The 17,808-nt window shown below is 41.7% G+C and overlaps 1 protein-coding gene across 1 annotated transcript in view; it reads right to left on the bottom strand.

The window, feature by feature from the left end:
* Positions 1-17,808, bottom strand: part of LOC124545337 (glutathione S-transferase 1-1-like) — a 66,262-nt gene that overhangs the window by 23,163 nt on the left and 25,291 nt on the right. Inside the window, exons 2-3 of the mRNA XM_047124235.1 lie at positions 17,209-17,418; positions 1,776-1,917 (exon numbers count right to left, since the gene is read on the bottom strand). Coding sequence (XP_046980191.1) covers positions 1,776-1,917; positions 17,209-17,411 — 345 coding nt within the window. The 5' untranslated portion in view covers positions 17,412-17,418. The remainder of the gene's footprint in view (positions 1-1,775; positions 1,918-17,208; positions 17,419-17,808) is intronic.

Raw genomic sequence — 17,808 nt, 5'->3', positions numbered from 1 at the left:
TACTGGAACATGTGAGGCAATACTGACCTTATGACTTATCTTAGAAGAAAGATTAAGGAACGGCAAACCTACGTTTCTTGCATTTGTAGACTTAGAGAAAGCCTTTGACAATGTTGACTGGAATACTCTCTTTCAAATTCTAAAGGTGGCAGGGGTAAAATACAGGGAGTAAAAGGCTATTTACAATTTGTACAGAAAGCAGATGGCAGTTATAAGAGTCGAGGGGTATGGAAGGGAAGCAGTGGTTGGGAAGGGAGTGAGACAGGGTTGTAGCCTCTCCCTGATGTTATTCAATCTGTATATTGAGCAAGCACTAAAGGAAACAAAAGAAAAATTTGGAGTAGGTATTAAAATCCATGTAGAAGAAATAAAAACTTTGAGGTTTGCCGATGACATTGTAATTCTATCAGAGACAGCAAAGGGCTTGGAAGAGCAGTTGAATGGAATGGACAGTGTCTTGAAAGGAGGATATAAGATGAACAGCAACAAAAGCAAAACGAGGATAATGGAATGTAGTCGAATTAAGTCAGGTGATGCTGAGAGAATTAGATTAGGAAATGAGACACTTAAAGTAGTAAAGGAGTTTTGCTATTTGGGGAGCAAAATAACTGATGATGGTCGAAGTAGAGAAGACATAAAATGTAGACTGGCAATGGCGAGGAAAGAGTTTCTGAAGAAGAGAAATTTGTTAACATCGAGTATAGATTTAAGTGTCAGGAAGTCGTTTCTGAAAGTATTTGTATGGAGTGTAGCCATGTATGGAAGTGAAACGTGGATGATAAATAGTTTGGACAGGAAGAGAATAGAAGCTTTTGAAATGTGGTGCTACAGGAGAATGCTGAAGATTAGATGGGTAGATCACATAACTAATGATGAAGTATTGAATAAAATTGGGGAGAAGATGAGTATGTGGCACAACTTGACAAAAAGAAGGGACCGGTTAGTAGGACATGTTCTGAGGCATCAAGGGATCACAAATTTAGCATTGGAGGGCAGCGTGGAGGGTAAAAATCGTAGAGGGAGACAAAGAGATGAATACACTAAGCAGATTCAGAAGGATGTGGGTTGCAGCAAGTACTGGGAGATGAAGAAGCTTGCACAGGATAGGGTAGCATGGAGAGCTGCATCAAACCAGTCTCAGGACTGAAGACCACAACGAACAAAGTTGTAATCATGCTCCTCAATAATTATCTTGGATTTGGACATGATGAGATTGATGTCTAATCCCCATGATAGACTAACCCCCTTTACTTTTGTCAGTAGCCTAGTAAGTTCACCTTCGCTGCTTACTAAAGGCATGGTGTCATATGCAAATCAGAGTTTGTTAACAGTTCTTCCACCAACTGACACATTTTAGAGCTTCCCTAATGAGTTTCTGGCATATATGTTGTACTGTTAGGTGATATGACACTTTTAGATACTTTGGAGAAATCAAATGTTTCAGCACTGGAGCACTGGTCTTCACAGTTGTGAGGCTATCAGTGTATGGAATTCTGACCAGTGCTATCAAGTGCAGTGGGACATTGAATATTCTTAGATGTCTTTGTCACCTTTATGTGTGTATATGAGAGAGAAAGTAAGTCACAAAATTAACAGACTCAGACCCTTGCTTTAGAAATGTCATACACAACAATGAGCAGACTTACTAAAATCATTGTAACAATGAGAGGAATTCATTGCCACTAATACAATAACTGTAGAATTATTATTATGGAAATTCATATTGCCAAATATTATACTGTTATTGACATATACAGTTTTACTACTGCATTTACATAATATGCAGAAAAACGTCCATAAAGTGTTGACACATTAAAGAAGAGTCGCTGGTTCACTAGAGCCCGTTTCTTAGCATCTTTAGGATACAGAGAGTCATCTTTTGCATACTGATCCACCAAGTATGCAATAATAACATGGCTGTTAAAGTAATGGAGTGTTATTAGAATTATTTTAATAACATAGAAAAAGTTAAATATTCATCAAAATCACACAAAAAATAGACAAAATGGGTGACAGAACGAGACTGAATGAACAGTTCATTTCAATTTTATTTTAAACAGTACATAAAAAAATCCTTATCATTCTAGGTACATCTCAAGTAACTAAAGTATGATATTATTCAGAAGAGGGGAGCAAACAGTACATTGCATAAAATAGATAATCACACTTCTTACAGTGGTCTCTCTAAGGATTTTGGAATACTTACATACTTCTCAGTACACTTTCTTCTGAAAATTCTTTGTTGCCAACAACAAATATCAGTTTTAGCTAAACTATGATTTACAAATTATAATACCAACCAAAAAAATGATTTTCTTACAGGCTTCACCATTTGTGTAAGATTTAGACTGGAGTTATTAACTCTGCTGCAAAGGTGTTCAACAAGCTCTCAACTCACATGAAGCAAGAAACTGGGAGTCAATATAACACGTATCATTAGCCACTTAGTATAAAAATTATATGATTATCTGCATTCAAGGAGTAAAATTTCGAGGTAGCTACATGGCAAGTCGCAATGTTTATTCTAAAGTAGTAGTCTTTTTTAAACATACCTTTGCAGTTAAAATACAGTGTTTATTTTCATTGAAAAATACCAGTACAATCCAGTAAATATTATGCTATCAATCGATAAAAAATAATATTTATTTAATACAAGTTAGGAAGCAGATGCTTTAACAAAAATAGTGGCTTTCTCTCTAATTTACTAGGTTACATTTAGCTGATGTGATCAAATTCACATATAGTATTAATGCAGTGTACAGATTAAGTTTCTATGAACTTTGTACAGTAGGAACCAACTGAATGAGGCAGTGTAGTTGTTAAGACACTGACTCCATATGTGGGAGGATAGAGTTTGGTCTGACTCGGCATCCTGATTTAGGTTTCCTGAATCATTTTGGACAAATATCATAATTATTATTTCAGTAAGGTATCAGCTGACCACTTGTTCTATCCTCATATATATACTTATATATTCTGTAAGTTGATGATACCTCCCAAGGGGATCACAACACTTCGGTGAGTTCATATTTGGCTACCATGGGGGCCCAGCTTTTGCAGCACGTCTTCTCTTTCTGCGCTACATGTCTACCTTCTTGCTATTCTTTTTTCCCTTGGGAAACATGTCTTGCATTTTTTCAGGAATGTGTGTTGCAGCTTGATAGCCCAGCATTGTAACCTGTTTTTCTTTCTTTCTTCATTCTCCATCTCCTCTCCTTCCTTCCTTTTGGCATTTGAGGTTTCTCTTCGTTTCTTCTTCCTCCCTGTGAGCTGGCTGCTACGTCTGATGTGTAACAGGTGACTGTGTGTGATGTGTGATTTCCAGCCCAGGTTGCACATACCCCCTGGTACAGGTCAGGCCGAGGGAGGGGTGATAGCCTGTGCTGTTACCTTCCCAACTGCCAATTGGTCCCTCTGTCAGGAGTTCGAAAAGTGTGACCTTCTGAGGTGTAACAATCAACTAAGACTTGTGAGTCCCTCTCTGAGGGAGGCCCCCAGTTGGAAGGAGCTTGCCATCAGAGATGCTGGCAATCATGGTGGCTATTTTTGCAATGAGCCAATAACAATCTCAGTCTATGTCTGCTAAATTTAAACAGAATGAGGCTAAAGATCCAAAGACTCTCCCAGCTGCATGTTGCTTCCTCACAGTATGACGTACTGAAGATAGTCCTTATCTGTAGTTAATACGTTTATTACTCAGGAAGGTGTTGATGCAGTTGCAGGCTGTGTGAAATCCTGTTCTCACTTAGGTAATGGGACTTTGCTTCTGGAGACCAATTGTGATTCTGAAGCCCAACAGCTTCACTTGTCCATGGCTATCTGGTTCGTGTAGAGGCCCAGCAAACACTGATTTCTTCACATGGTGTTATTTACATTTGGCTGCTTGATGGCCTGACAGAGGGAGAAATCCAAACTTACTCTTTGATCAGTGTGTCACTGTGCTCCATGGAAAATGTTAATGCAACCTTGGTTCCTACATGCACTGTTTTTCGTATGATTGATCGAGTAGTGCTTTCATCAGAGAGCAAAGCAGGCTATGAAGTTATCACAGTCTGATTATACTTTCCAAACTTGAGTTTCCCACCAGAGTCAGCGTTACTACCACACTCATGTGTCCTGTCAAAACATGGTCAAATTTGTTACTTGTGGTAGGGACACTCTCGAGGGTGAGGGCCCACTTCCTACTCCCTGCTGTATCAATTGTAATGGTGACCATACCACCTCATCCGTTGAATGTCCCATATGTCTTAATGAACGAGCCATCTATGAGATCTGGATAAAGGAAAAAGTACCTTACCCTGTCACTAGCAAGTTATTGCTATTCGAAATACCTGCATTTTATCATCCGGCAATTTTAGTACTGTTCTTGCTATGCCTTGCCTGCTGAAGGATGTGGTCAGCCAGGTTTACAACTTCCATTTCAGCACTGCAGTTGTCAAATCACTCAGTATCATGGTAGCATCCCCACCTCCTTCTGCAGTTGCACAAAAAGCCACCAAATCTTTGCCCCCAGTAGCAAAAACAGCTGCTACACAACTGGAAGGACAGAAAGGATAAAAGGAATGCTCCTGCAATGACTTTTTACATCCCTCCAGCCAAAAACTATCTGAATCTTTGTCTGCCAACCAGGAAGGCTTTAAGAAATCGAATAAAGTCAAATGGTCATCTCCTTCCTTGACTCAGAGATCCTTTTCAATGGTGTCACCGCATGATACCCTCACCCGGCTGCTCTCCATTTTGCCAGTAAGCACTGCCTATCATTTTTCTTCCCTGGAATCCGCAGTCTGACCCAGAGAGAAAGCCAATGCCTCTGCAAATTTCTTGGAACAGGGTCCTCCAGCCTCTGAATTCTGTAGCAATGCATCTTCGATGGCTGGCTCTTGGCAGCCCTTTCCTTTGTTCCCTCCTCCCCATTCCCCTTTGTGACTCCTCTCCAATGGAATGTTTGTGGCATTATATCCAACAAGGAGGAATTATGGCTGCTCTTGGAATCACAGCATCTGGTTGTTTTCTGTCTCCAAGGAACAAAATCACATCTTCGCAACCACTTTGATCTCCCATGTTTCTTTCCAGTTTGCTTTGACCTTCCTCCCAATGACAACATTCCATCTCATGGGGGAGTTATGCTGCTCATCCAGGATGATCTCCATAGCCAAACCATCTCACTGAACACTGACTGCAAACTGTTGCAGTCTGCATTTTCCTTTCTTGCTTCAACTTTTTTCTTTGAAATGTCTACATCCCTCTGTCATTCACTGTCACTAGGGCAGACTTCCTCCAGATTATTGGTCGACTTCCTCAACCCTTTTTTGCCCCCTGGTGACTTTAACATGCACCATCCCCTCTGGGGCTCTTCAAGATCCTGTTTGAGAGGTGCCTTCTTGGCTGACCTTTCTAATCAACTCAACCTCATCTGTCTTAGCACTGGAGCTCCCACATTCTCTCCAGACTCCATGTACACTTATTCCAATCTGGACCTCTCATTCTGCCCTGCCCAGCTTGCCTGTCATCTCAAGTGGCCCATTCTCTCTGACACGTACTCAAGTGACCATTTTGCCATGTGCTCTCCATTTGCTGACTCCTACCACACCTATGTACAAATCAAACCGACAGCTTTCTAAGGCCAACTAGGGCTTCACTCCTGTCTCGCGACCTTCAATGAACAACAAAATGGTTCAAATAGCTCTGAGCACTATGGGACCTAACTTCTGAGGTCATCAGTCCCCTAGAACGTAGAACTACTTAAACCTAACTAACCTAAGGACATCACACACATCCATGCCTGAGGCAGGATTCGAACCTGCGACCGTAGCAGTCATGTGGTTCCAGACTGTAGCACCTAGAACCGCTTGGCCACACTGTCCGGCTCAACGAACAACATTCTCCCAGCATTCATGACTAGGTAGAGTACCTTACGAACATTATCCTTAATGCCGCGGAGCATTCCATACCTGGCACTTCATCTTTACCGCCCCTTGTCCCGCTCCCCTGGTGGACTAAGGAGTTCCGTGATGCGATTTGCATGTGGAGATGTGCTCTCTGCATTTTTTATTGTCATCCTATGATAGCAAACTGTATTTGATATAAAGAGTTGCGTGGACAGTGTCATCACATTCTTTGGGATAACGAAGAAGCTCGCTGGATTTCATTTACTAATTCCTTTAACAGTTTCACTCTCTCTTCTATCATGTGGGGCAATCTCCATTGGCTATCTGTGATCAAGTTCATTCTCTGATTTCTGGCCTGACCATAGCAGATAATGACATTGTGGACACTATTGCTTTCCCAAACACCTTAGACCGCTATTTTGCGGAGATTTCAAGCTCCACACACTAACACCTCACCTTCCTTCCTCAGAAAGGTGTGCAGGGGGCTCAGGTGATACCATTCTCCTCCCAGAATCGTGAATGTACAAAGCTGCCTTTACTTTGAGGGAGTTAGTCATTGTCTCCTTCTTGTTGTACCTACAGTAGAAGCACCTTTTTGCCACCATCCCTGACAATCAGACTCAACCAAAGACCAATGCTGAATCCTGCCTGACTCAGTTCACTACTTCATCCAACTGTGATCCACCCCCACTGCCCCCTAAATGCTGCCATTAACTTTCCACATTTCTTAAACTCAAACCTTGCCTCATCATCAATCCCTAAATCCCTTGACATGCAAGCTAACCTTACACTGTTCTGAACCACAGAGATTACTTGGCAGAAGGACTCCGCCAGCTGTCATTAAGCCATCTACAAATCCTGCCATAGTGAGCTCATTTGAGAAGTCCAGTGGGATCTTCAGTCTTTCCTCAAATCCTAAGGCCCATCCCAGGACCTCTCCCAGGAGTACATCTCTCTCCTCACTCCTATCAGTCCCCTCACTCCTTTTACATGCTTCTTAAAGTCCATACATGCAACCACCCAGGATGCCCCATGGCAGCTGGTTACTGTGCCCCAAATGAGAGAATTTCTTCAGCCTGTCATCCACAACCTACTCTCCTACATAAAAGATACCAACCATTCCCTCCACTGACTCTCCGCAGTTCCTGTTCCTTTACCACAAGCTGCCCTACTTGTCATTATTGATGCCACCTCTCTTTACACTAACATCCCTAATGACCATTGCCTTGCTGCTGTTGAATATTACCTCTCACAGTGCCCAATGGATTCCAAACCTACAAATTCTTTCCTAGCCATGATCAACTACCATATATCATCACCCTAATTACTTTTACCTTGACAGCATCACCTACAATGAAATCCAGGGTACAGCAATGGACACTCGTATGGCATCATCCTATGCCAACCTATTCATGGGCCATCTAGAGGAATCCTTTCTAACCACCCAGAACCTGAAACCCTCACATGGTTCAGATTCATTGATGACACCTTTGTGATCTGAATTGAGGGTACGGACACCATATCCACAGTCTTCCAGAACCTCAATGCCTTCTCCCCAATATGCTTCACCTGGTCCTCTTTAACCCAACAAGCCATCTTCCTTGATGTTGATTTCTACCCCAAAGACAGTTACATCAGTACCTCTGTCCATATCAAACCTACCAACCACCAGTAATACCTCCACTTCAACAGCTTTCACCCATTCCATACCAAGATGCCCCTTCCATGCAGCCATGGTCATTGCATCTGCAGTGACAATCAGTCCCATTTGAAATACATTGAAGGTCTCACTGGGACCTTCACAGACCGTAATTACCCTGACAAACTTGTAGAGAAACAGATCCCCCATGTCCAATGCTTTATATCTCCAGCCACCACCCCCACTTCCCAAAGTACCACTGTCTGCCCATAGATAGTGGGAATTCCCATCATGACTCAGCACCACCCAGGACTGGAGCAACTAAATCACATTCTCCACCAGGGTTTCAACTAACTCTGAAATGAGGAATGTTCTACTCAGTATCCTTCCCACCCCTCCCACAGTGGTATTGTGTCGCCTACCAAACCTACACAATATCCTTGTACAACCCTACCCTGCTTCCAGACCCCTTGCCTCATGGCTCATATCCTTGTAATAGAAGTAGATGCAAGACCTGTCACTTACATCCTCACACCAGCACCTACTCCAGTCTTGTCACAAGCATCACATATCCTACCTGTACCTGTGAGATGAGTCATGTGATCGACAAGCTAAGCTGCAACCACTGTACTGAATTCCATCTGGGCAGGACAACCAACAAACTGTCTGTCTGCATGAATGGCCACCAACATACTGTGGTCAAGAAACAGCTGGACCACCCAGTTGCTAAGCACCTTGGCCAACCCAGTGTTCTCCATTTTAATGACTGCTTCACAGCCTGCACCATCTGGATCCTTCATATCAACACCAACTTTCCTGAACTTCAAGGTGGAAACTCTCCCTGCAGTATATCCTACGTCCCTACAACCTTCCTGGCCTCAACTTTTGCTAGTATTGTCATACACCCACCTATCCCATTCCTGTTCACACTCTGGCACTACACAGTCCTCTATTCCATCTGCATATCAGTTTTGTGACAAAGCTGCCTGACTTATGACTGTGGAAGACAACTAGAAAACCATTATGGAACTCAACCTCCAGGTATTGATTGTACCTCACAATCCACCAACCTATGAAGGGAGGGTCAGAGCAATGTCAAATGTTGATGTCACTTTACCAAATATGCAGCAGCATGCTGTGTGAAAGGCTGGAAGGATGCGAGTGGAATGACATTGAGTGACCACAATATCATACACTATACCATCACTGGAATGGAAATCCAAGACTCCACAGAAAACACGCTTAAAAGGCCCACATAAAAGCTCGAGGACACTAACTGGGAAGAACTAAGAAGAATTTTTCAGTGTCCAGGAAGTATATCACTGGGTGATAACGTAGACGTTAAAGCCCAAGAATTGACACTGGCTCTTCATAGAGTGATGGAGGCATCGATAACTGTCAGCAGAGGTCTTCTAAAGGAGTACTTTGCATCTGGACCGAGGTGCTGCATAAATTAAGATGCTAAACATGAAGAGTCAGGGAGCTATAACAGAACACCATAACCCAAGAAGAAAAAGTCCAAAGGTTGCATAGATACACATATGTCAAACAAGATTTTAAGGAATATTTGTGGAAAACAAAAAATGGAGTGATGGAAGCAATTTGTGGAGGCTAACTTAGAAATCGATCCCTGGGTGTACAATATAACATAGTCTGGGAGAAAGTACAATCACCAACAGTCTCATCCATGCTCGGAAGGAATGATGGGCTGATATCAGAAAGTTGGGAAGTCAGCTGCCCTGCTAGGGGAAACACTACTTCCTGATGATGAAGAAGAAGGCAATAGCGTAAGTTACAGAAAATGTTGTGGGAAGAATATAGAAACAATAAACTTGTGTACCCCTTTGCACAAGAAAAAATTAGATAAATAATTTTAAGACTGAAAAAGGCAAAATTTCCAGGACCAGACAGCATCCCTGCCGAAGTAATACTAGTCTTATGTGACCAATTAGATAGTTACCTCTGTGATATGACAATGAGTGTCTCTGGCAAGGAAGGGTCCCTACACCATGGAAGAATGCTGAAGTGGTAATGATTAGTAAAGGGAAAAATAAGGATCCAATGAAATCCGAATCCTACATACCAATTTGTCTTTTGAATGTTCTTGGCAAGATATTTGAAAAACTATTATGCGAAAGATTACACTACGGGTCTAGAAGAGGCAAGTGAACTGAAGACAGAATTAGTAAGTCAATTTCACTAGTGACAGGCACTCATTCTATGTGTGCTCTAGAGATAACCTACAATGGCCGTCCTTCTTTGGTCGCCCTAGAGATTTGGAGTGTCCAGAAGCGCCGTATAATTGCCTGAGAGATTACTGCCACAGATGATATGCTTCTTTAGCATGCCCAGGAAAGAAAGTAACGATGACAATAACAAAAGGCTGCCCACAGGATCAGTGTGCGGTCCAGAGTTTTGGGATGTAGCACTGGAGTCTGCACTGCAGAAGTTACATGACAGCTGTAACATAAGTGGACTGGTGGCATTAGCAGATGACGTGCTGTTCATTGTAAGTGGTGACTCTGCAAGAATCATAGAAGACAAATGTAATGCGGCGCTCCACGAACTTGGAGGCTGGTGTTAAAGTGTTAAATTGTCACTAGTACCACATAAAATAACGTAACTCTTGCTGAAAGGGAACTTAATAAGAAACCCTAAAATAAAATTAAATGATGTAACCGCTAGGAGAAGCGCAGCAATGAGATATCTAGGGGTATTTCTGGATGAACGTTGTAACTTTGCACATCTTGTAGAAGAAGCAGGCAGAAAAGGTACAAACATGATGAATAAAATTATATCCATTGCAAATACGCAATTTCGGCTACCCTTGAAGACAGAGTATACCACCAGACCTGTATATGTTAGCATCAGTCATGGGGTATGGTGAGAGCGTTTGGGCTCATAGATTGAAGCTAGTGAAGCCAGCCTCAGTAGTGAGAATAGTTGAATGAGGTGTGCTACTAAGATTAACGGCCGCCTACTGCAAAAGACGCTTTGTTAGTAATTCTGGGAATATGCCCACTGGACTTGGAAATTAGGAAAAGGGGAGCCTTCAACTGGCTAAAGAATGGTAATCAAATGGAAGTATGAAGGGTGCTTTGAACTGAGGCCAGTTCAAAAAAGGCAATTAAAGATTACGAATTACAACTGTGGCAGGGATGAATGGGACACTTCAGGCACAGGCAGGAGAATTTAAAATTTCTCCCTAACTTCAGGGTGAGATTAAAAGCGATATTTCTTAATCCATAGAGTGTTTGATACATTACCTGACTGCCCATGGCCCTTAAGTCATGTATCTATCGAAAATCATAAGACAAATGAATGATAGCTGTGCCTGCGCCAGTGTTGGGACACCAGAACACACACTGTGGAACTGCATTCTCTATGAAGATGCAAAGGGTATTAAGGATGTTGGATCCCATAGCAGCACCAAGGAGGGAGTCGACCTGATGCATCTTGGATGATATTGCAGCCGCAGTATCCAGGAAAGCCAAGGAAGACTTCACGAGGCGTCCAACCACAAGTTATCATACTGCCATCCGGCTAGACACATACTCTGCAGATAGAGGGAAGATAATTGATGTCGGCGACCACCGACTTAAATACTGTCCCAAGAATGAATACTGTATCATGGAAGTGTGGACTTTAAGAAGTAACAGTGATGGTGGTTTGCTTGCAGTAGTGGAAGCGGTGCTGACATGCTGCCTGAATCCCACGGAATCCGGCAGACTATGGTAGTTGACTGGGACAGTATGAAAGCAGATCCAGTAGTGGAGACAACCATCTATAAGCTAAATGCACCAAAATAAATGAACAAACAGAGAAAAAATTTTGTAGTCAGAATGAAATTTTCACTCTGCAGCCGCGAGTGCACAGATATGAGACTTCCTGGCAGATTAAAACTGTGTGCCGCATTGAGACTCGAACTTGGGACCTTTTCCTTTAGTGGGCAAGTACTCTACCAACTGAGCTATCCCAGCACAACTCACGACCCATCATCAGGCCTTCAATTCTGCCAGTACTTTGTCTCCTACCTTCCAAATTTCACAGAAGCTCTTCTGTGAACCTTGCAGAACTAGCACTTCTGGAAGAAAGGATATTGCGGGGGCATTGCTTAGCCAAAGCATTGGGGGGTGTTTCCAGACTGAAATTTTCACTCTGAAGCCGAGTGTGTGCTGATGTGAAACTTCCTGGCAGATTAAAACTGCCTGCCACACTGAGACTCGAACTCGGGACCTTTTCCTTTAGCGGGCAAGTACTCTACCAACTGACCTATCCAAGCACGACTCACGACCCATCATCAGAGCTCCAGTTCCGCCAGCACCTTGTCTCCTACCTTCCAAACTGCACAGAAGCTCTTCTGCGAACCTTGCACTCCCCTAAGAAAGGATACTGCAGAGACACGGCTTAGCCACAGCCTGGAGGATGTTTCCAAATTGGAATTTTTACTCTGTAGCGGAGTGTGCACTGATATGAAACTTCCTGACAGATTGAAACTGTGAGCCAGACTGAAACTCGAACTCGGGACTTTGCCTTTCAGAGGGCAAGTGCTCTACCAATTGAGCTACCCAAGCAAGTTTCATATCTGCACACACTCCACAGAAGAATGAAAATTTCATTCTGGAAACATCCCCTAGGCTATGACTAAGCCATGTGCACACAATATCCTTTCTTCCAGGAGTGCTAGTTCTGCAAGGTTCGCAGGAGAGCTTCTGTGAAGTTTCGAAGGTAGAAGACGAGGTACTGGCAGAACTGAAGCTGTGATGGCGGGTCGTGTGTCGTGCTTGGGTAGCTCGGTTGGTAGAGCACTTGTCTGCGAAATGCAAAGGTCCTGAGTTTGAGTCTAGGTCTGACACACAGTTTTAATTTGCAAGGAAGTTTCAAATTCTGTAGTGCTTGTAGTAGATTAGTAACTAGGTAATTGGTTAAGGGTTTTAACGTAGTTTTGTAGTAGTAGAAGTAGTATTTTTTAAACTAATTTGTTACCATCCAAGGAAATGTGATTTGTATGACCTATTTTAGCTTTTCAGATAATAGGCTGTAATTATGAAGAATAAATAAATAACTAATACACACCCACAGTCTTTTTACTTCTCTCCTTTTCCATCTGATGAAGCTCTAGCATACTTCTTTGCTTTGTACATATACAACTCCATACACAGTCAGCCTATCTGAAATGGGGCATGGACAGTGGTATGGTACCATTATTGATCTCCTGGGGTTACCCAGTGATCTCTGTAGTGGACACTCACACTTATGACATACACTGGAGTGTACTCTAGTAGTCATCACTGGTAGGAGTGGACATATAATTTTTGAAATAGCAACCATACAAGAGCACTTCATGTGACACTGCAGTCAGCTCAGGGTGCACTAGCTAACTGATATTCGCTCACTATCTGAGCTCACCTTGGCCTAAGTAATCACCCAAGACTGCCACCATTGCCAACTAAACCTCCCAGTCAGCCCAGCTCCTGACTCTATTTCCCAGACTTCCACATGCTGCTCACCAGCAATCTTCTACTTTGTGCCCAGCTTGGTTTAGGTGTGACTTCTGCACACACCAACATCCATCATGACAAGACCACAACTGCCAATGGACTTTATGGCACTTATAGAGTCTGAGCCACTGCTAACAATTGTGAAAGTTGACACGTCGCAGGAGGAAGATATCCCTGAGGTCCTGCCATTGTCACTAGTTGTTAACGAGCCATTGGTTGGGATGCCCGTCTCCTCTGCTCCCTGCATAGTTGTTCATGAATCCAACCTAGGCACCCCTGTTCCTATGGATGAGTAAAACGAGAAGGTATTTAATACCATATCACTCCAATAATGTGGAGAGGAACACAAAGAATGACCACAATATTATCTGTATGGCTCTCAGTTCTGCCTTTGGCAACCAAACGTTTAGGAGACATGGCAGACATATCACGCAGAGATGACTATTAGCCCTCTATGAGAAACAAGTACCATGCACAGTGGGTGATCTTACAGATCATATTTCACTACTGGAGCTACTGTTACACCAATTCTCAAATACAGATTTGACCTTGCTTTCTGTACCTGGACTTTGATTTGGATCACTGTGTGGTGTTGTGTAAGACAAATCTGATTTTCATTCATCAGAGCTGAGTTGGACTTGTGACAGTCATTTGTTATCAGTCAGAGAGAGAAGTCTGATTGTGGGATGTGGTTCAAGGCCACCCGCATGGCAGCCGGTGAGGCCGGCGGCGGAAGATGGTGAGCATTTGGTCAGCGGCAGATCGCTCCACGTGGACCACTCAGTTTCAAGCGGCTGGCAGTTCCGTGACTTCATGAGGGTTTACCCCATTCCAGCACATGGCTTGAAGACAATGCTTAATCCACGCTTGCATTGACTGCACACAAACGCAAACTAGTACAACAAAGTACGATACGGGAAATGAAAGGGGAATTGAGACGAATCATCCACAATGCTGATATGATTTATACGAATTTTACATCAAAAGATATTAAGTAAACAAGTCTGCAACATGTTTTGTTTATGTTTTGAATCAGTGTAGGTACAGAGTAAAGTGGGCACTCGTTTTAAAGATCTTGTCGAAACGCAACAATTGACAGACATGTATAATTTGCAGCATTAATACATCACTGGTAAAACACCAATTATATTAATTTGCTGCTAATAATTAATTAAAACAAATAATACAAGACAGATACACGAACAACAAGGTAGTGTATGGTAGCGGGTGTCATTATACACATTTCAACATGATTCGTTTATGATATTTGCAATTACTATGATGTGTTGCCCTTTTTATTAATAAATCTTGCATAGTTTTGGCCATTTTTGTTTAACCTTTGGATACATGTAAATTATGATCAGCATTCAGAAAGAGTGCTTAGAATCCATGCAGAAGAATAATATTGTTTAGTGGCGCAAATGGGCAAAAACTATTTTCGCACTCTGCAAAGATAATTGCAAAACATTAAAACATTAATTCTGGGCAAACTATTGCAGCTACAAATTTCTGTAACATGTGTTTAGTGATGGGAATTTGAGGAGGCATATAATGGTGCAAACATAATTAAGATTGCTCTTCTATGTAAAATATTATGCAAAGAAGTGGTGATCAATGGAAAGCAGTTAGGTGACGTAGCTTGAGGAATTTCGGATTGAGGGTATTTAATCGGAGCTGAGACAAATCTCCAGGTCAGAGCCCTGCGCACACTGCACACCTTTGCTGACGTCGGACCTGTGTTGCTCGACACGACAGTATGGTGACGCTTTTAGGATTCCAGAAGTGTTGAACTTAGCTGAATTTCGCGTGTGCAACCAAATGGGAGATATAATTATCACAAAGAATCTGGATTTAGGATATTTTCAATATAGAGTACAGTAGGGACTGGATTTTTTCATGCGATGTGTCTTTTGGTGATTGTTTTTGTAGGCAAATGGAACTTTGCTCCAAAATCGTACCTGTGGGACTCTGTTTACATTCGATTGCTGAAGCGCTACTGTAGGACTCTATTTTTGAGGATTTCGAATTGTGTTTTGGGATACCAACGGGACTTAGTTTCCACGTTAGACTCTAATTATTTTCACCAGGTTTAGGTGGTGGATTCTGAAATAGTACCATTGGACTTTAACGGTGTTTAAACGAGTCGCATCTTTGAATATTTTGTGGCATCCGACACTTATGCTTTTGGGCCAATGTCAAGTGAATTTTAAATCATCGGCATTAGGCCATGTTTGAGTGAACTGATCGTTTGCTAAATTTCAATCGACGTTATTCAGCATTCAGCAATTTTTATTGAAATAAGCTTGTTCAGTATCGCTATTAGAAGATCGAGCAATAGTTGAAATGGCACGTATCAGTTTGGAAGATACCACAAGTGAAGGTAACACATTCGTTCGATTCGTCATTCGACTTCAGTCTCATTTGCTTACAAAAACAATCACCAAAAGACACAATGCATGAAAAAACCCTGTCTCCAGGACCTATTGAAATAAGCTTGTTCAGTATCACTATTAGAAGATTGAGCAATAGTTAAAATGGCACGTATCAGTTTGGGAGATACCAACAGTGAACGTAACACATGCGTTCGATTCATCATTCGACTTCAGTCTCCAAGACTTGTACATTTGTACTTGTCAGACAGCAGAGATCATACCTGAGTTGCATGACAAGAGTCAGAGAGAAAAAGCATTTACAGCCCCATTCCCACTCCGCCAACTATCTCAGTTGGGGGCTCATCCCATATTGAAGCATTTGCAACCCTAGTCCCATTCCACCGACCATCGTAGACTCAAGCTACTTCTGATCTTAACATTCACTTTTGATTGTATTTTTGGTTATCAATGTATAGTTGCTCTTTGTGGCCGAGCGGTTCTAGGTGCTTCAGTCTGGAACCGCGCTGCTGCTATGGTCGCAGGTTCGATTCCTTTCTTGGGCATGGATGTGTACGATGTCCTTAGGTTAGTTAGGTTTAAGTAGTTCTAAGTCTAGGGGACTGATGACTTCAGATGTTAAGTCCTATAGTGCTCAGAGCCATTTAAACCATTTTTTTATAGTCGCTCTTGGATTCCATGTCATAAATGTTTTATAGCTGCTATTTGCCTAGTTATCATAGGACTATGACACATAAATAATCATTTTGTTACTTACCATATACCCTCATCTATAACTCAAAGTGTTGTCTGTAATGACTAGTACTATTAATCACATAGCTAATATGAAGGAAGACCTCAGCGGACTGGCAGTTGTCGCAAATGGTAAATAAATGTATTTTTTTTCTTGCAAATAGGTGGAAAGACCATTTCTTATTCAGTTATATGACCGGTAAATAAATACTGAAAATATAATACTTGTAAAATGTCTACAAATATGTGTCCAGAGTGACATAAAGTAGAATGTCTAGCTGCAGGAAAAGCACATACGGGACACTGATTCAGTGGAAAAATCCTAAGAAAATGAAATCCACACATCAAAGAGGTAGCTTAGTTAAAATAGCCCTGCTTAACCAATTCCTCAGTATTGCTCAGCAGTCTTGAACTTTACCAGGCAAGATTAGATGAGAGGATACAGGAGATCCAAAGAAGAGTCATGATTTTGTCGACGGTTCATTTAGTCAGCACAAAAGTATCATGATGAAGCTCATCAAACTCAAGTGGTAGCACTAGAAGAGCGGTGTTTTATATTGTAGAAAAGTATATGAGTAAAATTCCAATAACATTTGTTTGTGATTATGAATGATAGTTACAGTGGTGACATATACCAGAATAACAGTGTTATTTATCTACAAATCCTTGGTAAAAGCCTTCTGATATGGCCTGACTCATACAGTTTACTGGCTCATTTTGACTACTTTCCAGTCACATCACCACAACATGTTAATAGCTATCAGTATGTCAAAGGTAGTTTGTTAATAATTAAATTTTGCCAGAAGTGTGCTCTATCTCTATATACATTCTCGCATAACATGATAAGTTGTCTTTATTGGTTAATTCAAACATAGAATTCAAACAAGAGACAAGCCTGGCAACTTTTCTCCCACTGGTATGAATCATATGAAATTAAGATCATTGCAATTTGGCATTGAAATTTACAACACCCATTTTGCTGTATTTCCACATACTGTAATATTTTACACATGCACAATCAAATACAGAATATCTCAGTGAAGTGCAAATTATCTCACCTCTCTGAAAGACAGAAACCATTATCATTTAATGTTGGGACTGTATGTTGAGGATTCATTTTCAAAAACTCTGGTTTCAGATGGTCACCTGCTCGAAGATTGGTGAACTTTATGTTCAGCTTCACACCTATATCCTGAGCCACCATTTGAACTGCCATGCAAGGAGCACTGCCTGGCCAGTAGTAAAAGTCCATGGATGCCATTGTGAGTCTGTAAAAGTGAAAAAAAGACTTCAAAGAACATAAAACTATGACGAAGCTGCTAATAGTTTTTGTACTGGGAAGACATGTGTGAGATCAATTTGGAGAGTGGACTTCTTCATAAATTGAATCTTTTCTAGAAAATTGTTGCAGGAGTATTTTTCATCCCAAAAAATCAGAGTGTTTTCATGCATCGCTCATTTATTCATTGTGTTCCATAGGTTCAATAAAGAATGATAACCTTCAGGGATGGGGTCACTCTTTGCTGCTTTGGATCACGTTCAGATTCCATCATATTGTTTCAAACGGTCCCTAGTGGTTCCATCCTTTACACAAGGGCAAAGGTTTTGGTCATACTACACTCCAGAGGACAATCAATTTGAATAGATGGCAGGTTCAT

The sequence above is a fragment of the Schistocerca americana genome, chromosome 8, assembly GCF_021461395.2.
Source record: "Schistocerca americana isolate TAMUIC-IGC-003095 chromosome 8, iqSchAmer2.1, whole genome shotgun sequence".
NCBI lineage: Eukaryota > Metazoa > Arthropoda > Insecta > Orthoptera > Acrididae > Schistocerca > Schistocerca americana.
The sequence above is the reverse complement of the archived record's forward strand: the minus strand, read 5'-3'. Positions and strand labels throughout refer to the sequence as shown.